The 13,282-nt window shown below is 50.5% G+C and overlaps 1 protein-coding gene and 1 long non-coding RNA gene across 4 annotated transcripts in view; one reads left to right on the top strand and one right to left on the bottom strand.

Moving 5' to 3' along the window:
- Cacng1 (calcium voltage-gated channel auxiliary subunit gamma 1) lies at positions 1 to 12,689 on the bottom strand. Its single transcript, NM_019255.1, is given in 4 exon segments — positions 1 to 367; positions 762 to 899; positions 2,040 to 2,114; positions 12,448 to 12,689. Coding segments are annotated over 4 exon segments (672 nt in total). The 5' UTR covers positions 12,680 to 12,689; the 3' UTR covers positions 1 to 140.
- The window catches only part of LOC120095197 (uncharacterized), a 23,807-nt gene continuing 19,091 nt past the window's right edge, over positions 8,567 to 13,282 (top strand). The window contains exon 1 of one of the 3 annotated variants that reach the window (XR_010055848.1): positions 8,567 to 8,873. This is a non-coding gene — a long non-coding RNA (uncharacterized LOC120095197). The remainder of the gene's footprint in view (positions 8,874 to 13,282) is intronic. The other 2 variants (XR_005490489.2, XR_010055849.1) reach the window with 2 other exon arrangements.

The raw sequence follows: 13,282 nt of genomic DNA on the forward strand, positions 1-13,282 counted from the left end.
GCTTCCTCTGACCTGGGCAGGTCTGGGTTGTGTCCATGTGCACTGTTTGTAGAGGAGCTCAGAGGGAGAGACACACGATAGACAAGAAGTCAGGGCAGATGTGAGACTCCCTCCTCACCTCCGAAAGACTCTGCTTTGATCTAGTGCTCTGACTCAGCGTCCATGCAGGATTCCCAGGGGTTCTGGGGCATCCGAGGCAGGGAGAACAGCAGGAGAAACAGCCCACCGAGGAAGAGCAAAGTGAACGCGGCACACGCGCAGGCGAAAGACCACGAATAATAGTACTCAATCCAGACCGTGTCCTCGCTGTCAATCATACGCTTCACCGACTGCCTCATGACCTCCACCGACACGATGAGGCAGAGCCCTGGGGACAAAGCCAAGAGTCTCAGTGACTGCTGGTTCTCCTGCTGCCACCTCAGTCCTCCCCCAACCTCTGTTCCCTGCCTCTGACCTGGTCCTGAGGGGAAGCTGCTTCTAGACAGTTCTCACTGGGAATCTGCAAAAGTGGTCCATTCTGCAGCTCCCACCTCCCGCAGGAGGTTAGTCAGAGACCTGCCATGTTTCCTCCTTTCTTTTGTTAATCGCTCTCTGGGAAGGTTTGGTCAGTGTCCCTCCCAAGGGTAGAATCATTGGGGGGAAAATGAACAAAGCAAGCTTTCTCCCAGCCCTCCTGGGGTCACCGGGGCTCTGACTGAACTTGGTCCTGTGTAAAACCTGAGTCCCCCCTCCCACCCAGACACTGCAGAACCCCACTCTACCTGCAAAGGCATAAAACATGGATGCCGGCCTTAGCAGGTAATCACGCTTATTCCCGAAGGACAGAAAGGCACAGATGGAGCCTATGATGATGAAGCCAAGGCTGAAGATAGCGATGGCCGCTGCCGAGATGCTGTACTCTGCAAAACAGAGGGAGCCTCAGAACCAGAGCCTCTCCCAGCACTTCCTGCTGTCAGGGTTCTCAGCGTGGTTCTTCATCCGGGGTTCCCATCTCCCACCTGAGCGAGGTTTACGCCCACAAAGTCCGGGTGAAGAGTGAGGCCAGGTGCTACGGATGGACTCATCCGTACCCTCAGGGGCACTAAAGTGCAGGGTTATCTGAAACGAAGGCCTCAGGAGGAGGCAGGACACCCCGTGGTTTGAGAAGTTCTTAGAGCCAAAGGCCTCCTGAGTGACAGGCAGAAGGAGGCACTGAGCTGTAGGTGGTCTGCCTTAGATTGACAAGAGGACTCCGGAAGATTGACAGTGTGTGGGTGTGGATGTGTGTGGGCTGCCTAAAAATCCAGCAGAGTATGTGCTCTGTGTCTGCGTGTGAGGATGTGTGCGTGCGTGTGTGTGTGTGTGTGTGTGTGTGTGTGTGTAAGTGTTCCCTTTATTAAGCTTTTAGTATGCATGAATGCACGAGTGTCCCCTGCATTAAGGCTCTCAGTGGATACGTGTGCCTTATGCATGTGGATCTGTCCATCCGTGTGTGTGTGTGTGTGTGTGTGTGTGTGTGTGTGTCACACACACGTGCAAATGTGAGGGTCTGTAGCTTGTGCACAAGTGTGTCTGTGTCAGCTCTTATACACTGTCTGGCCACTCATTTCCCCAGAGGCCAGGCTGGACCTGCTAATGAGGTCTCAGAGTTCTATCGATGAAGGAAGGGTGTGATTATCATGTTTTCTCAGCTCAGGGAGCTATTAGCTAAGTGTGGCCAGGGCTCCCACTTACCCACAGAGACTCCCACCCATCCATCCACCCCACAATCCTGCTCCAGCACCTTAGGTACTGGAACTCTTCTTAGCTCCCTGGGCTATGCTGGAATATGTTCCTGCTGCAACTTGCAGCCCATCATCCCTAACACCAACAAATGGTGCTCAGCACGGCATGGTGTCTGGGGCGGGAAGCCGCCCTTTGTGTGTAGGGATGTGACAGGGCACAGTCTGCAGCTGCTTTTCTTCCCGAGCAGGAGTCAGCAAGTTTCTGCCAAGTGACTCCTGGCTCAACAGCCTGTGACAGAAATGGCTTCCCACCGCCCCTGTTTCCAAGGGCCTCACCCTTCTGAGTGGTGAATTCAAAGATTTCCGAGCTCTCTCCTGGGTTGAAGTGCCTGAAGTAGGAGCAATTCTTTTCTGTAAAGGAGCAGACAGTCTGTGAGCGGGTAGAAAGGGCAGGTGTTTCGCCACGGGGCATGTAGGGGCCCTCTGGCTCTGGCTACCTGCCTCCTCCAACATTCTGAATCTGGGCCAAACAGTTCCCTGACTTTTTTTTTTTTTTTTTTTTTTTTGATTCTTTTTTTCGGAGCTGGGGACCGAACCCAGGGCCTTGCGCTTCCTAGGCAAGCACTCTATCACTGAGCTAAATCCCCAACCCCCAGTTCCCTGACTTTTAGCACAGCATTTCAGCAGAAAAGGAATCACAAAGGAGGCTGGGACAGCATCAGGGAGTAAAGGATTCTCAGGGCAGAGAGCATGCAAACTCTGAGCCCATTATGCAGTTGGGGTAACTGAGACCAGGGTTCAGATTGTTCCCAAAGTAGGGGGCATACATGCTTAGCAATTAACCAGTGATCTCAGCATATGGATCCCTCTCATGGGCGATGCCTAGAGGCTAAGATTGTACTAAAACCACTCAGCACACGATACAGTCCACTACAGGATGGAGTTATCCAGTACAAAATATTAACAGTGATAAGGCCTTGATCAACCAGAACTGGACCCCAGGTCCATTCACAGTAGGACCTGGGGAGCAGTATTTTCAAAAGATTTCCAGGGCCCAGGGAGATGGCTCAGCTGTTAAAGATTGCCACGCAGCACGAGGATTCCCAGCAACCCCGTAAAGAGCCGGGCACAGCGATGTGTGTCTGTGGTCCCAGCGCCTCCAGGGAGGTGGATCCCTAGAACTCATTGACCAGCGGACTAGCCAGTTACCGAGCTCCACTTCAGTGAGAGATCCGGTCTCAAAAATAAGGTGGAGAGTAATTGAAGAAGACACCAGATGTGAGCATCTGGGGAGAGAGAGAGAGAGAGAGAGAGAGAGAGAGAGAGAGAGAGAGGAGAGAGCACTTTACAGAAGACTCTGCTTTGCCCCACAATGGGTATTCTGTATGCTGCTTCCTCAGCCCTCAACATCTGAATCATGTGGACCCCAGAAAAAGTCTTCACCAGCCAGCCTCTTGACCCTGAGCGTTGTCGTGACAACCATAGACAGTCAGTAGACAGTTAGACATGAGACCTAGATGTTATGGGGCAGTAGGAGAGGGGCTGAGAGGAAATATAGCCTTGATGACTTTTATACCTAACTCCACCTCCCCATCCTCTAACCTCTCTGCTTTTTCGAGACAGGGTTTCTCTGTGTAGCCCTGGCTGTTCTGAAACTCACTCTGTAGACCAGGCTGGCCTCAAACTCAGAGATCCGCCTGCCTCTGCCTCCTGAAGTGCTAGGATTGAAGGCATGCTCACCCCTGCCAAGCCTTTAGTATCTTTTACTAGATATAACACCAAAGTACTGTTGCCGTCCTTGTGGGAGACATTCAATATCTTTATCCATGAATTACTGAATTAAGGACCAGAAGAATGGGGTTTTTTTTTTGGAATGGGTTATTTTTAATTCATTCATTCTCTCTCTCTCTCTCTCTCTCTCTCTCTCTCTCTCTCTCTCTCTCTCTCTCGGAGACAGGGTCCCTCATAGCCCAGGATGGCTTTGAATTCACTGTATATCCAAATACACCCAATGATAATCCTGGAATTCTGATCCACCTACCTCTGCCCACCAAGTACTGGGACTACAAGTACTCGCCACCACTTCTGGTTTAGATGGTGCTGGGATAGGGCCTCTGGCTTTGTGCATGCTCTCCTGGATGCACTATACCCCTACGCCCTACTTTCTGCTTCCCAAGAAAACTAAATTAGGTTGCTTTTTATTTAGGTGAGGTCCTGCCTTGGTGTCTTTCCTGGGTTTCCGTCTCCCTTAGTATAAAAGCTATCTCTGCCTTTAGCTTCAATGGCATTTAGTGCAGATACATGGCTTTGCTGTCAGGCTACGGTTGAATGTTCGTTCCACAGGGACTGGTGGTGCCCAGCTTCTTTTAGATGTGTGCCCCAGGGCTGCCGCCATCATGTGTTTGAACAGGGTGAAGGTTCGTTCTATCTGGTCACATCATGTTTCTGCGGCTTAATCCTGTCCCTTCCCACGCCTCTAAAGGGTCGAGGACCAGGATACCTAGAGATGGGATCTGGTCTAGCAGCAGTGACTGTTCCCAGCAGCAAGCCGCCTTTCCCCCAAGCTTCTATATTTAAATCACTTTTCTTTTGAGCCAAGTTACCTGGGGTGTCTGGCGACCGGTTGTGATGTCAGACTTAACACTGCTCTTTTCTTCCAGCGTCCACGGCTATTTTAAAGCATAATGAAACCCTCTTATATTTATGAGAACAGTTGCTGTAGATTCTCTTGAATCACTGCCTCAGAACGGCTCACGCTCTGTGACACGTCTCCCCGGGTCTCCCTCCGGACAAAGGAACATTTCTGTTTCGTTCTTTAAGGGCCAATTTCAGTTGCCATTGAAAAACCCTCCAAGAAGAATGGGACTGGATTCAAGTGTATTTCATGGTCAGCTGCTCTCCCAGCTACTCACACCCTGTGAGTTACGAAAGAGCCTTCAGAGTGAGGGCTGTGAGGTCCAGGCAGCTTTGAGACTCTGGTGACCTCGGATAGTTGACCTTTGTGGGCTGCAGAGGTGGCTTTCCGCATCGCGTGCTGGGGAGACAGCTACCACCAGATAAATGCCAGGCTCCACTCAGGGCTCACAACAATGTACAGACAGACGTTCTGGATATCAGGGCAGAGATGTCTGAGCTTGGGCACAATAGATTGCATTCCCGTGGGGACTAGACAGTTGGCACTGGGGGACACGTTCCCCTGGGCAACACAATGTCTCCTCCCCTATTAAACACTTTCCACTGTGGGTGGTGATAAGGTATGTTAGGAATACTGGAAGCCTCAGTTTCTCTCCAGTGTGCTCAACTCTGGTCCGCAGGACAGGAAGGTTGACCCACTTGTCTCCCTAGAGTTTGGCACGTGAAGAAGGCCCATATTCTTGGCTTTCAACCTGTGAGAAGTGTACCTGGTCCTAGCCCATGTGGCTGCCTGAGGGAGAGCACGAGCCCTTCCGCAGCTCCTGTTGGCCCCAAAGATGGGGTAGTTACATCAGGCCAACCAGGCCGGCATCGCCAGCGGAGGGCAGAGGGCCCCACCTGAGGGGCACACCTCATGTGACTCGGTTTCTCCTCTTTGAAGGACGGTAGGATTTGGGGGAACTGAGGGCATCAAGGGAAGCCCAAAGCGGATGGTTCAGTGAGTACAGTGCTTCCTGTACAAGTCCGAGGACCTGCGTTTGATCCTCAGAACCTCTGGGGTTGGGACAGTGGTGGTCTGCACTTGTGATCCCAGGTTGGAAGGACCGAGACCAGAGGACCCCTGGGGCAAACCAATGGGCTCCAGGCTCCGTGGGAAGCCCTGTCTCAGACACTCAGGTGAGGAATAACTGAGACACCTCAGATAGATCTTTGTCTTTCGTGTGAGTCTGCACACGCGCACGCACGCGCACACGCACACGCACACGCACCGTCTGAGGCAGACCTTAAGTGGGCCACTTAGTCACAGGGAAAGTTGGAGAGGTGAGGTACGGGCTAGTCTTGTACACGCTCGAAGGTTTTGGACCCTCTCGCTTCTTGGATGTCTTGGATGCCATTTCTTGTCTCCAATACTAGGTATAGCAGCCGTGCATAGATTGGGGGCTCACACTCTGCCCTGGTGCCCTCTGCTCCTCCACTCCTGCTGACACCAACAGTGCTTTAGAGCAAGTAAGCAGAGATCGCAGTGCCAAGTGGACCCAGGACTGTAATTAGAGTCTCTGAGGTTACTGCCATCTCTTTTGTCCCTGAAGCCGGCTTATAATGATTCTAAAGTTTCTCTTTCTATGACACTCAGTGATGTGAAAATGTGAATGGGGCTATTCCTAAAAAATACACACGGCCACGTGGGGCGGTGCGTGCCCTTTATCCTGACACTTGGGAGGCAGAGGCAGACAGATCTCTGTGAGTTCCAGGCCAGTCTGGTCTATACTGTGAGTTTCAGGCCAGCCAGAGCTACATAGCGAACCCTTGTCTCAAAAGACAAAACAAAAACAGAAACAGAGAGCTCAGTTCAGACTATCCTGAAAACTGGGGCAGGGGGTGGCCGGCTAAGCCCACAGTATGGTTCAATCATCGGCTGTGCAGAACCCAGGGTGGCCATTTCAAAGAACCAGAGCAGCAGGCATATGGAACTCCGAGGTGAAGCTGAGGTAACAGGGGATAGCTCTGGGTTACCATTGAGAAGATCCCCAGGGTAGCAGGCACCTGGTAGTGCAGAGTTAATATATGGGAAACAATTAGATATGTATAACCCCTCAGGGACTAGTGGGTTAGAGCTAGGGAGAAAGTCTCGCATACGATGTTTGTTTTTGCTTTTGGAAAGCCTATAAGGATGTGCTCTCTTAACCACCACTGAAGGATTCCTAAGATTCCTAAGCTGGGGGTATCCCAAGGCCTTCTACAGAGACTAGTGATGTTGTTCTTCTGTGGGGGAGTCTAGTTAAAGTTCCAACCTCCAACATGAGTTCATGTGGGTAGAGGAGGGAGCCCTAGAGATTCCCAGGCTCAATGACATCATGTTCTTACACCCACAGTCCTTACACCAAGGAGAGATGTGGGCGCAGAGAAATGGGATGCTGGGGTTGCCCTAGAGAGGCAGGACCTGAAAGAAACGAGGGCAGAAAGAATGCTCCTTCTGGGGTTTGCTGGCTGACACACGGTCTCCTGTATAAACTGGGGAAGCCCCTCCTCCCACTCAGGAGACATTGCAACCAAGCTTAGGTGTTGGTCTTGGACAGAGTGGTTCTTGTATGGCTTTGTGGACAATAGGACATTCACAGGAGACAGCTCCGTTCCGTCCTGTGAGGACTGCAGAATGGGTTCTAGTGAAATCACCTTGTATCATCTCTTGGCCTGGCTGCCTCAGACCGCGTTGTCGTGTCCTATGTGGGGCTCCTTGTGGCCCCTTGAGTTACCACACTTTAGGAGCATAATGCATTGGAAGTTATGGGAAGCTCTGGAGAGCCAGGGGCATCAGGATTTAAGGTGTGTGTGTGTGTGTGTGTGTGTGTGTGTGTGTGTGTGTGTGTGTGTGTTGAACCTCTTTGTTAGGTAGTTAGCTCGGGGAAGGCTATGCTTGACTTCAGTGTTCTTTGTGGGACGAAAAAATGCATGATGCAGTAACAGAGTCATCTCTCCAGCCTCAGGAAAAGTTTTTTGATTAATGATGGGTGTTCCAGACCACTGTGGGCGGTACCACCCGTGGGCTTGTGGTCCTGGGTGGTATGAGAAAGCAAGCTGAGCAAGCCATGGAAAGCAAGTCATCAAACAAATGTTTAGGGACAAATCCCTGTTAAGTACATAACCTCAGTCAAATTATGAGCATTTTCCGAGTGTGTCACCTCCCTCACCTGTGACATGGGATGACGATACTTTCTCTCATCTGTGACATGGGATGATGTCACTTCCCTCATCTATGACGTGGGGGGGATGCTGAATGTGTAAGTCTCCTGCAGGTTTATGTGAGATTGGATGAGTTGGTGCAGTGGTGGCTTGCTTAGCAGTGTGTGGAGTTCTGTGCAATGCACCATTAGGCAATTTTGTCATTGTGTCAATGTTATGGAGTGTGCACACACAAACTGGGATGACTATGACATCACTGGGTGACATAATACCATGAGGAGACCATTTCACACATGGTCCATCATTGACCCAAATATTGATATGCATAGGTGTGGACTCCCATGATCTCCAGGCTTCCATGGTGTTTGGAGAAAATGATCTATTTATCTTATCAAGAATCTCATGTGTGTGATAAATGGCTGTGCTGGTTGGTTTCTGCCAACTTGACACAAATTAGGGTCACTGGGAAAGAGGGACTCTCCATTGAGAACTAGCCTCCATCAGAATGGCCTGATCACATGTCCGTGGGGCAGCTTCTTTTAAAATATGCATTGTATGTGTATGTATGTGCGCATGAGTGTACGTATGCGCACCATATGCATTCAATGCCAGGAGAGGTCAGGAGAGGGCATCCGATCCTCTGAAACCATAGTTCTGGTTGTTAGCCACCGTGCGAGTGCTGGGAACCAAACTTGGGTCTTCTGCGAGAGCAGTATATGCTCTTAACCACTGAGCCATCTCTCCAGCCCCAGAAACACTTTCTTGATCAGTGGTGGAGGTTGCCGGGCCCAGACTACTGTGGGTGGTACCACCCCTGGATGTGTGGCCCTGGGTAGTATGGGAAAGCAAGCTGGGTAAGCCCTGGAAAGCAAGCCAGTAAGCAGTTTTCTGCTCCTCTGTGGCCTCTGTTCAGTTCTTGCTTCTGTGTTGCGGCCTTGAGTTCTTGTCCTGGCTTCCCTCCTTGATGGACTGTAACCAGTAAGCTGAAATAAACCCTTTCCTCCCCATGTTGTTTCTGGCCAGTGTTTTATCCTAGCAACAGCGAAGCAACCCAGGACAGTTGCTGACCTTGGTTTCATTTCCTGTTGCTGTGATAATTGCAGGCTCATAGCAGGGAAGCTGAAGGAGCAGGAAGTGGAAACAGCTGGTCACACGCCGAGCCAACAGCAGAGAGCAACAAAGTAACTATCTTTCCTAAGCTCGCCACAGACCATTCTAATGCAGACAACCCCTCTTGGGACCGCTCTGGTAATCCTAAATTGCATCAAGTTGACAAGCAAGCCATTGGAATTGTGACTAGCTTTCTGTTTTGAGCATTCTCTGCGTCTTTCGCTGATTTGGATGTGATGCGTGGAGGTACAGATTTATTTAAATTTACACGACCCAGAATTCATTGAACTTCATGTATTTTTAGCTTTATGCTTTTCATCCGTTTTGGGAAGCTTTTAACCATTATCCCTCTCCTCTTTCTCTTCTTCTGGAGACTCCCATGATGTTTATGACAGTGTCTCACATGTGTCTGAGACATTGCCCCTTGCCCCTGCCTGTTACTCTGCCTGTGGAACCTCAGTGGACATTCTTTAAAGGTCATAGACTTTTTCATTTGCCTGCTCAGATCTGCCTTTGAATCCCTCTCATGGACTTTCCGTTTTAATTATTGCCTTCTGCGAAAGGATTTCTATTTGATGCTTTAAAATTAATTTCTGTCTCTTGATTAGTATCTATTTCATGAGGCAGCCTCTCCGTCTTTCATCCTTGAGATATGGTTTCTGGCTGATTTAAAGTCTTTGTCTAGCAAGGCTTTTGAGGTGGCTCAGCGGGTCAAGTGCTGGCCAGCTGACCTGATTGTGGTCTTCCAGAACCCACACGGTGGAAGCAGAGAACTGACTCACGCCATCCTCTGACACTCTTCCGGAAACAAATGTAAACCCAGATAAACAAATGTAACAAAGTCTTTGTCCACATCTAGACATCTAAAGGGTCGCTCAAGTTCACTCTAGTTTCTGGCTCTCCTCTCCATGCACCACCCAAACCATCTTCATTCTTCCCATGACTTGCTTTCTGTTTTGTTTTTTTGTTTGCTTGCTTTTGAAGGAGGGTCTCACGATGTAGCCTTGACTATCCTGAAATCCCCTATGTAGCCCAGGCTGGCCTCAAAGACACAAATATCCACCTGCCTCTGCCTTCCCAGTGCTGGGATCAAAGATGGATACCATCATGCCCTTCTTAATGGTTTGTATTTGTTAAACATACAAGCCACATGACAACTCAGGGAGTCAGCTTCTCCTTGATGCTTGTCCCTGTTGCCGTGTTTGAGCTAATTTTGGGATGTCTATATTCTTGGAAAACTCCGTTCTGTTAACTTGGCCATCAGTTAACAGAGGTGCTCTAACATGGATGGAACCTATTTATCTCCCACTCACAGCTTTGTAGTTGAGGACTTTTGCAAGATGACAAACACACACACACACACACACACACACACACACACAAAATGGCAGTGTTTTGGGAGAGAAACTCTGCAAGAGGCCCAACCTGTTCTGTTTCCTCTAGTGTCCGCCAGACTGCTCTTGGAAATTAAAACACCTTAAAATTTACTTTCTCCCAACTTGCCTGCTTTTCTGGAATAAGCACTTGCCAGGTTGCCATAAGATTTTTGGTTAATTTCCAGTGTTCTGAAGATAAAGAATCTGTTTCCTTTCCCTTCCTCCCCGAATTCTCTTCGCTGTTGATGAGGGAGAAGATTTCGTGGGGGAGGGGTTATTTCTCCCTCAGTCATTTTTTTTTCTTTCTTGTGTTGCCCAAAGTTAAAATACGCAAAGCCCTCATAGCACAGAGCCCCATGCGGATGTGCTGTTACTACAGTTGTTGATAAATAAGAGAGCACCATATAAGCCCTCTTACAGAAAAGACAGGTCCTAGGGAACACAGAAAAGATGGACGCAGAAGGAAACAGATGTCCGTTTGGACACAGGAACAGGCTTTAGAAGACAACTGGGGGAGGCTAGGGTTAGAGTCGCATGCGTGGGCAGCGTGATTCACAGCCAATGAGGGCAAGAAGGCAGACAGACTCTGCTTAGGCTCAAGGGCAAGCCTCGCCTGTTGGTCCCCTGAGGTTGGTGTTCTCACCAGCCTGTCTCTCCCTGTAGACTGGTGGCTCTGTTCTGACTTTAAAAGGCGCACAACTCGAAGGACAGGTGGACAGAACCATAATGTCCCTCCTTACACACGATCCCAGAAAATCTGCCTCACCCTGTTCTGCCCTGCCCTTCCCTGCCCAGGGAGTTGGCCAGATGATGCATCTGTTTACGAGTGTGTAGAGCAGCCAAGGGGTGTGGGCATCAGGCTATACGATACCCTTCCAGCTCATACCAATCAATGCCCTTCATCCTGAGACTCTGTGTTTCCAAGATAGCTGAGTGCTTACAAATCTCTGGATCCCAGAAGCAGTGAGTGACGCCTGGGTTTCCTGAAGCAAGAGCTAAGAAAGAGGAGGGAAGAGCAGTGTGGGAGGGCCTGCTCAGCACTCCACACGCAGACTGTTGGGTCTTTAAGACTCAGGGCTGAGTGCTCAAACCGCAAGCGTCAGGTAGGGGGACAGAAGGCACCATTCCGCACGTCAGGAAGGAGGCCACACATGCTGGGACCCACTGAGTGAGGCCTTAGAGGCACTGTAGGCCCTAGAAGTGAGCCTACCGCTTTACACAGGTGACACAGAGGCTGGGATAGATCTTGTCTGCTCTGACTAGTCCTTCCCAGGCCTAGGGTGTAGCTCAATCGGCAGACTGCTTACCTAGTACTCCCTGGGTTCCATCCCCAGCCTTGCATAAACTGTCAGGATACATAGCTAGTTGGAGACCTTGTCTCAAAACCAGGAAAGGTCCTTTAAGAGAGCAATGGATGGCTGTGGCTCCAGCCTGGGCCTCTTTTCTCTCTGGCATGTTCTTTCCTACCGTGCATGCTCTGTTTGCTCTGAATCCCAGGGGCTCTACACTGGCAGTATAGAGATGTATCACACAAATGCCTGGGCTCCTAGGCAAGGAACCTGCCTGCAAGGTGTGGGTAGGGAAAGGAAGAATACCTTTCAATCATTACAGAAGGAAACGTGGAGAATCCGAGCGAGGCAAACCAAGGAAGAAAGCGTAGTAGGACCACAGGCTTAGCAAGGCTTCCACATGACCTTCCGCTTCATAGCCATGCGGCAGCCTTGCCTCGCCCCAGTCTCCAAGAAGCTCATGCTTACAAACCAAGGAGCCTGGCATTTTCTTCTTACACAGCCTGGCAAACTAGGGTGAAAGTATCCAGCCTGCACTTTTGCCTAGAGCAGTGGGTCAACCTTCCTAATGCCGAGACTCTTTAATACAGTTCCTTGTGGCATGGTGACCCCAAAGTACAAAGTACAGTTGCTACTGTAATTTCGCCACTGTTAAGGACTCGTAATGCAAATATCTGATATGCAGAATATCCGATATGAGAGCCCCGAAAGCGTTGTGACCCACAGACTGAGAACTGCTGGCCTAGAGGCTAAGGAAGGAGCCAGCCTGTCCCATAGTTCCCTCTACCCTGAGATCTTAGGGTCACTAGCCTGTCTGGGTAGGGAGAGAATGGACCTAAGATGTCACTGAGTATTTCTGAGTGTCTGTGGCTGGGACCAGAAGTCCTTGGTCGGGTAGACCAGCGGTTTCTGGAGTCTCTTAACTCACGTGGTCCAGCAATCTGCAATGGATGAAGAACGCAGGCCTTACAAGACGGAGCTGCAGGCTGATGCCCTCGTTTCCACCTCAGCTCTGGCCATACACAATACCCTGGGCTGTTTCCCTCTTGGTCCTTTGCATAAAAGTCTGGTAACAACTCTGTGCCCCCAGGCAACTTCTCTTGGGGTCTTGGGAGGAGGAGAAATTGAAAGAAGTAGAGAAAATGGGAATCTTACCCCCCGCTGGTATGGTGCCGTCACAGTTCTTGTCTTGGTTGTGCATGGCAACCCAAGTGGTGCAGATCCTCCAAAGGCCGAAGTGGGCTGCCACGCACGTCTCATTGTGGTGCTCCAGGTGTGGACTCAGCACGGCCCAGTGGTCGGTCACCACGGCCACCATGGCGAGCACTCCACCCGCCAGGATGAAGAAGAGGGTCACGCGAACCTTCGCTGTTTTGGTCTGTGACATGGCGTTTGTTGAGGTGTGGGTCTGGTTCGGGGGCAGCAGCAGTGTCTCTCAGGCGGCTAGATGGTGGCAGCGGCTACCGAGTTGGGAGTGGAAGCTAAGTTTAGTGTGCCTGGCTGAGCCAGAGTGGGTTGGCCTTGGGGCTGAGAGGCACTGGGCTGTCGGAGCAGCTGCTCAGACGTGTCATGGGCCTGAGGAAGGCTCCTATTAATGCTTGTCACTAGGCGTGGCACTGAGGATTCCTTCTGCTCAAGTTTCAGGGCTTTTTTTTCCCCATCTGGGGGCTAGAAATACCCCTGCCCAGGGTAAGGGACAGAGAGTGGATACAGATAATGGTGGGTATCCAATGGTCCACTACCAAGCTCTAGATAGTGACTTGAGAGATCTACAGAGTAGATTTATGTTGTGTGTGTGTGTGTGTGTGTGTGTGTGTGTGTGTGTGTGCGTGCGTGTGTGTGCGTGTCAACAGGATCATTAGATGTGTGGGTGCTTAGAACCAAAGGGCATTACCAGGTAAGGGGAACCCCAAGAGTTCCTGGCTGTCCAACGTTCCTATCTCACACTGCCAAGGCACCAGCATGAGTGTGTGTGAGGAACTCAGGAAAA

The sequence above is a fragment of the Rattus norvegicus genome, chromosome 10 (genome assembly GCF_036323735.1).
Source record: "Rattus norvegicus strain BN/NHsdMcwi chromosome 10, GRCr8, whole genome shotgun sequence".
Classification (NCBI taxonomy): Eukaryota; Metazoa; Chordata; class Mammalia; order Rodentia; family Muridae; genus Rattus; species Rattus norvegicus.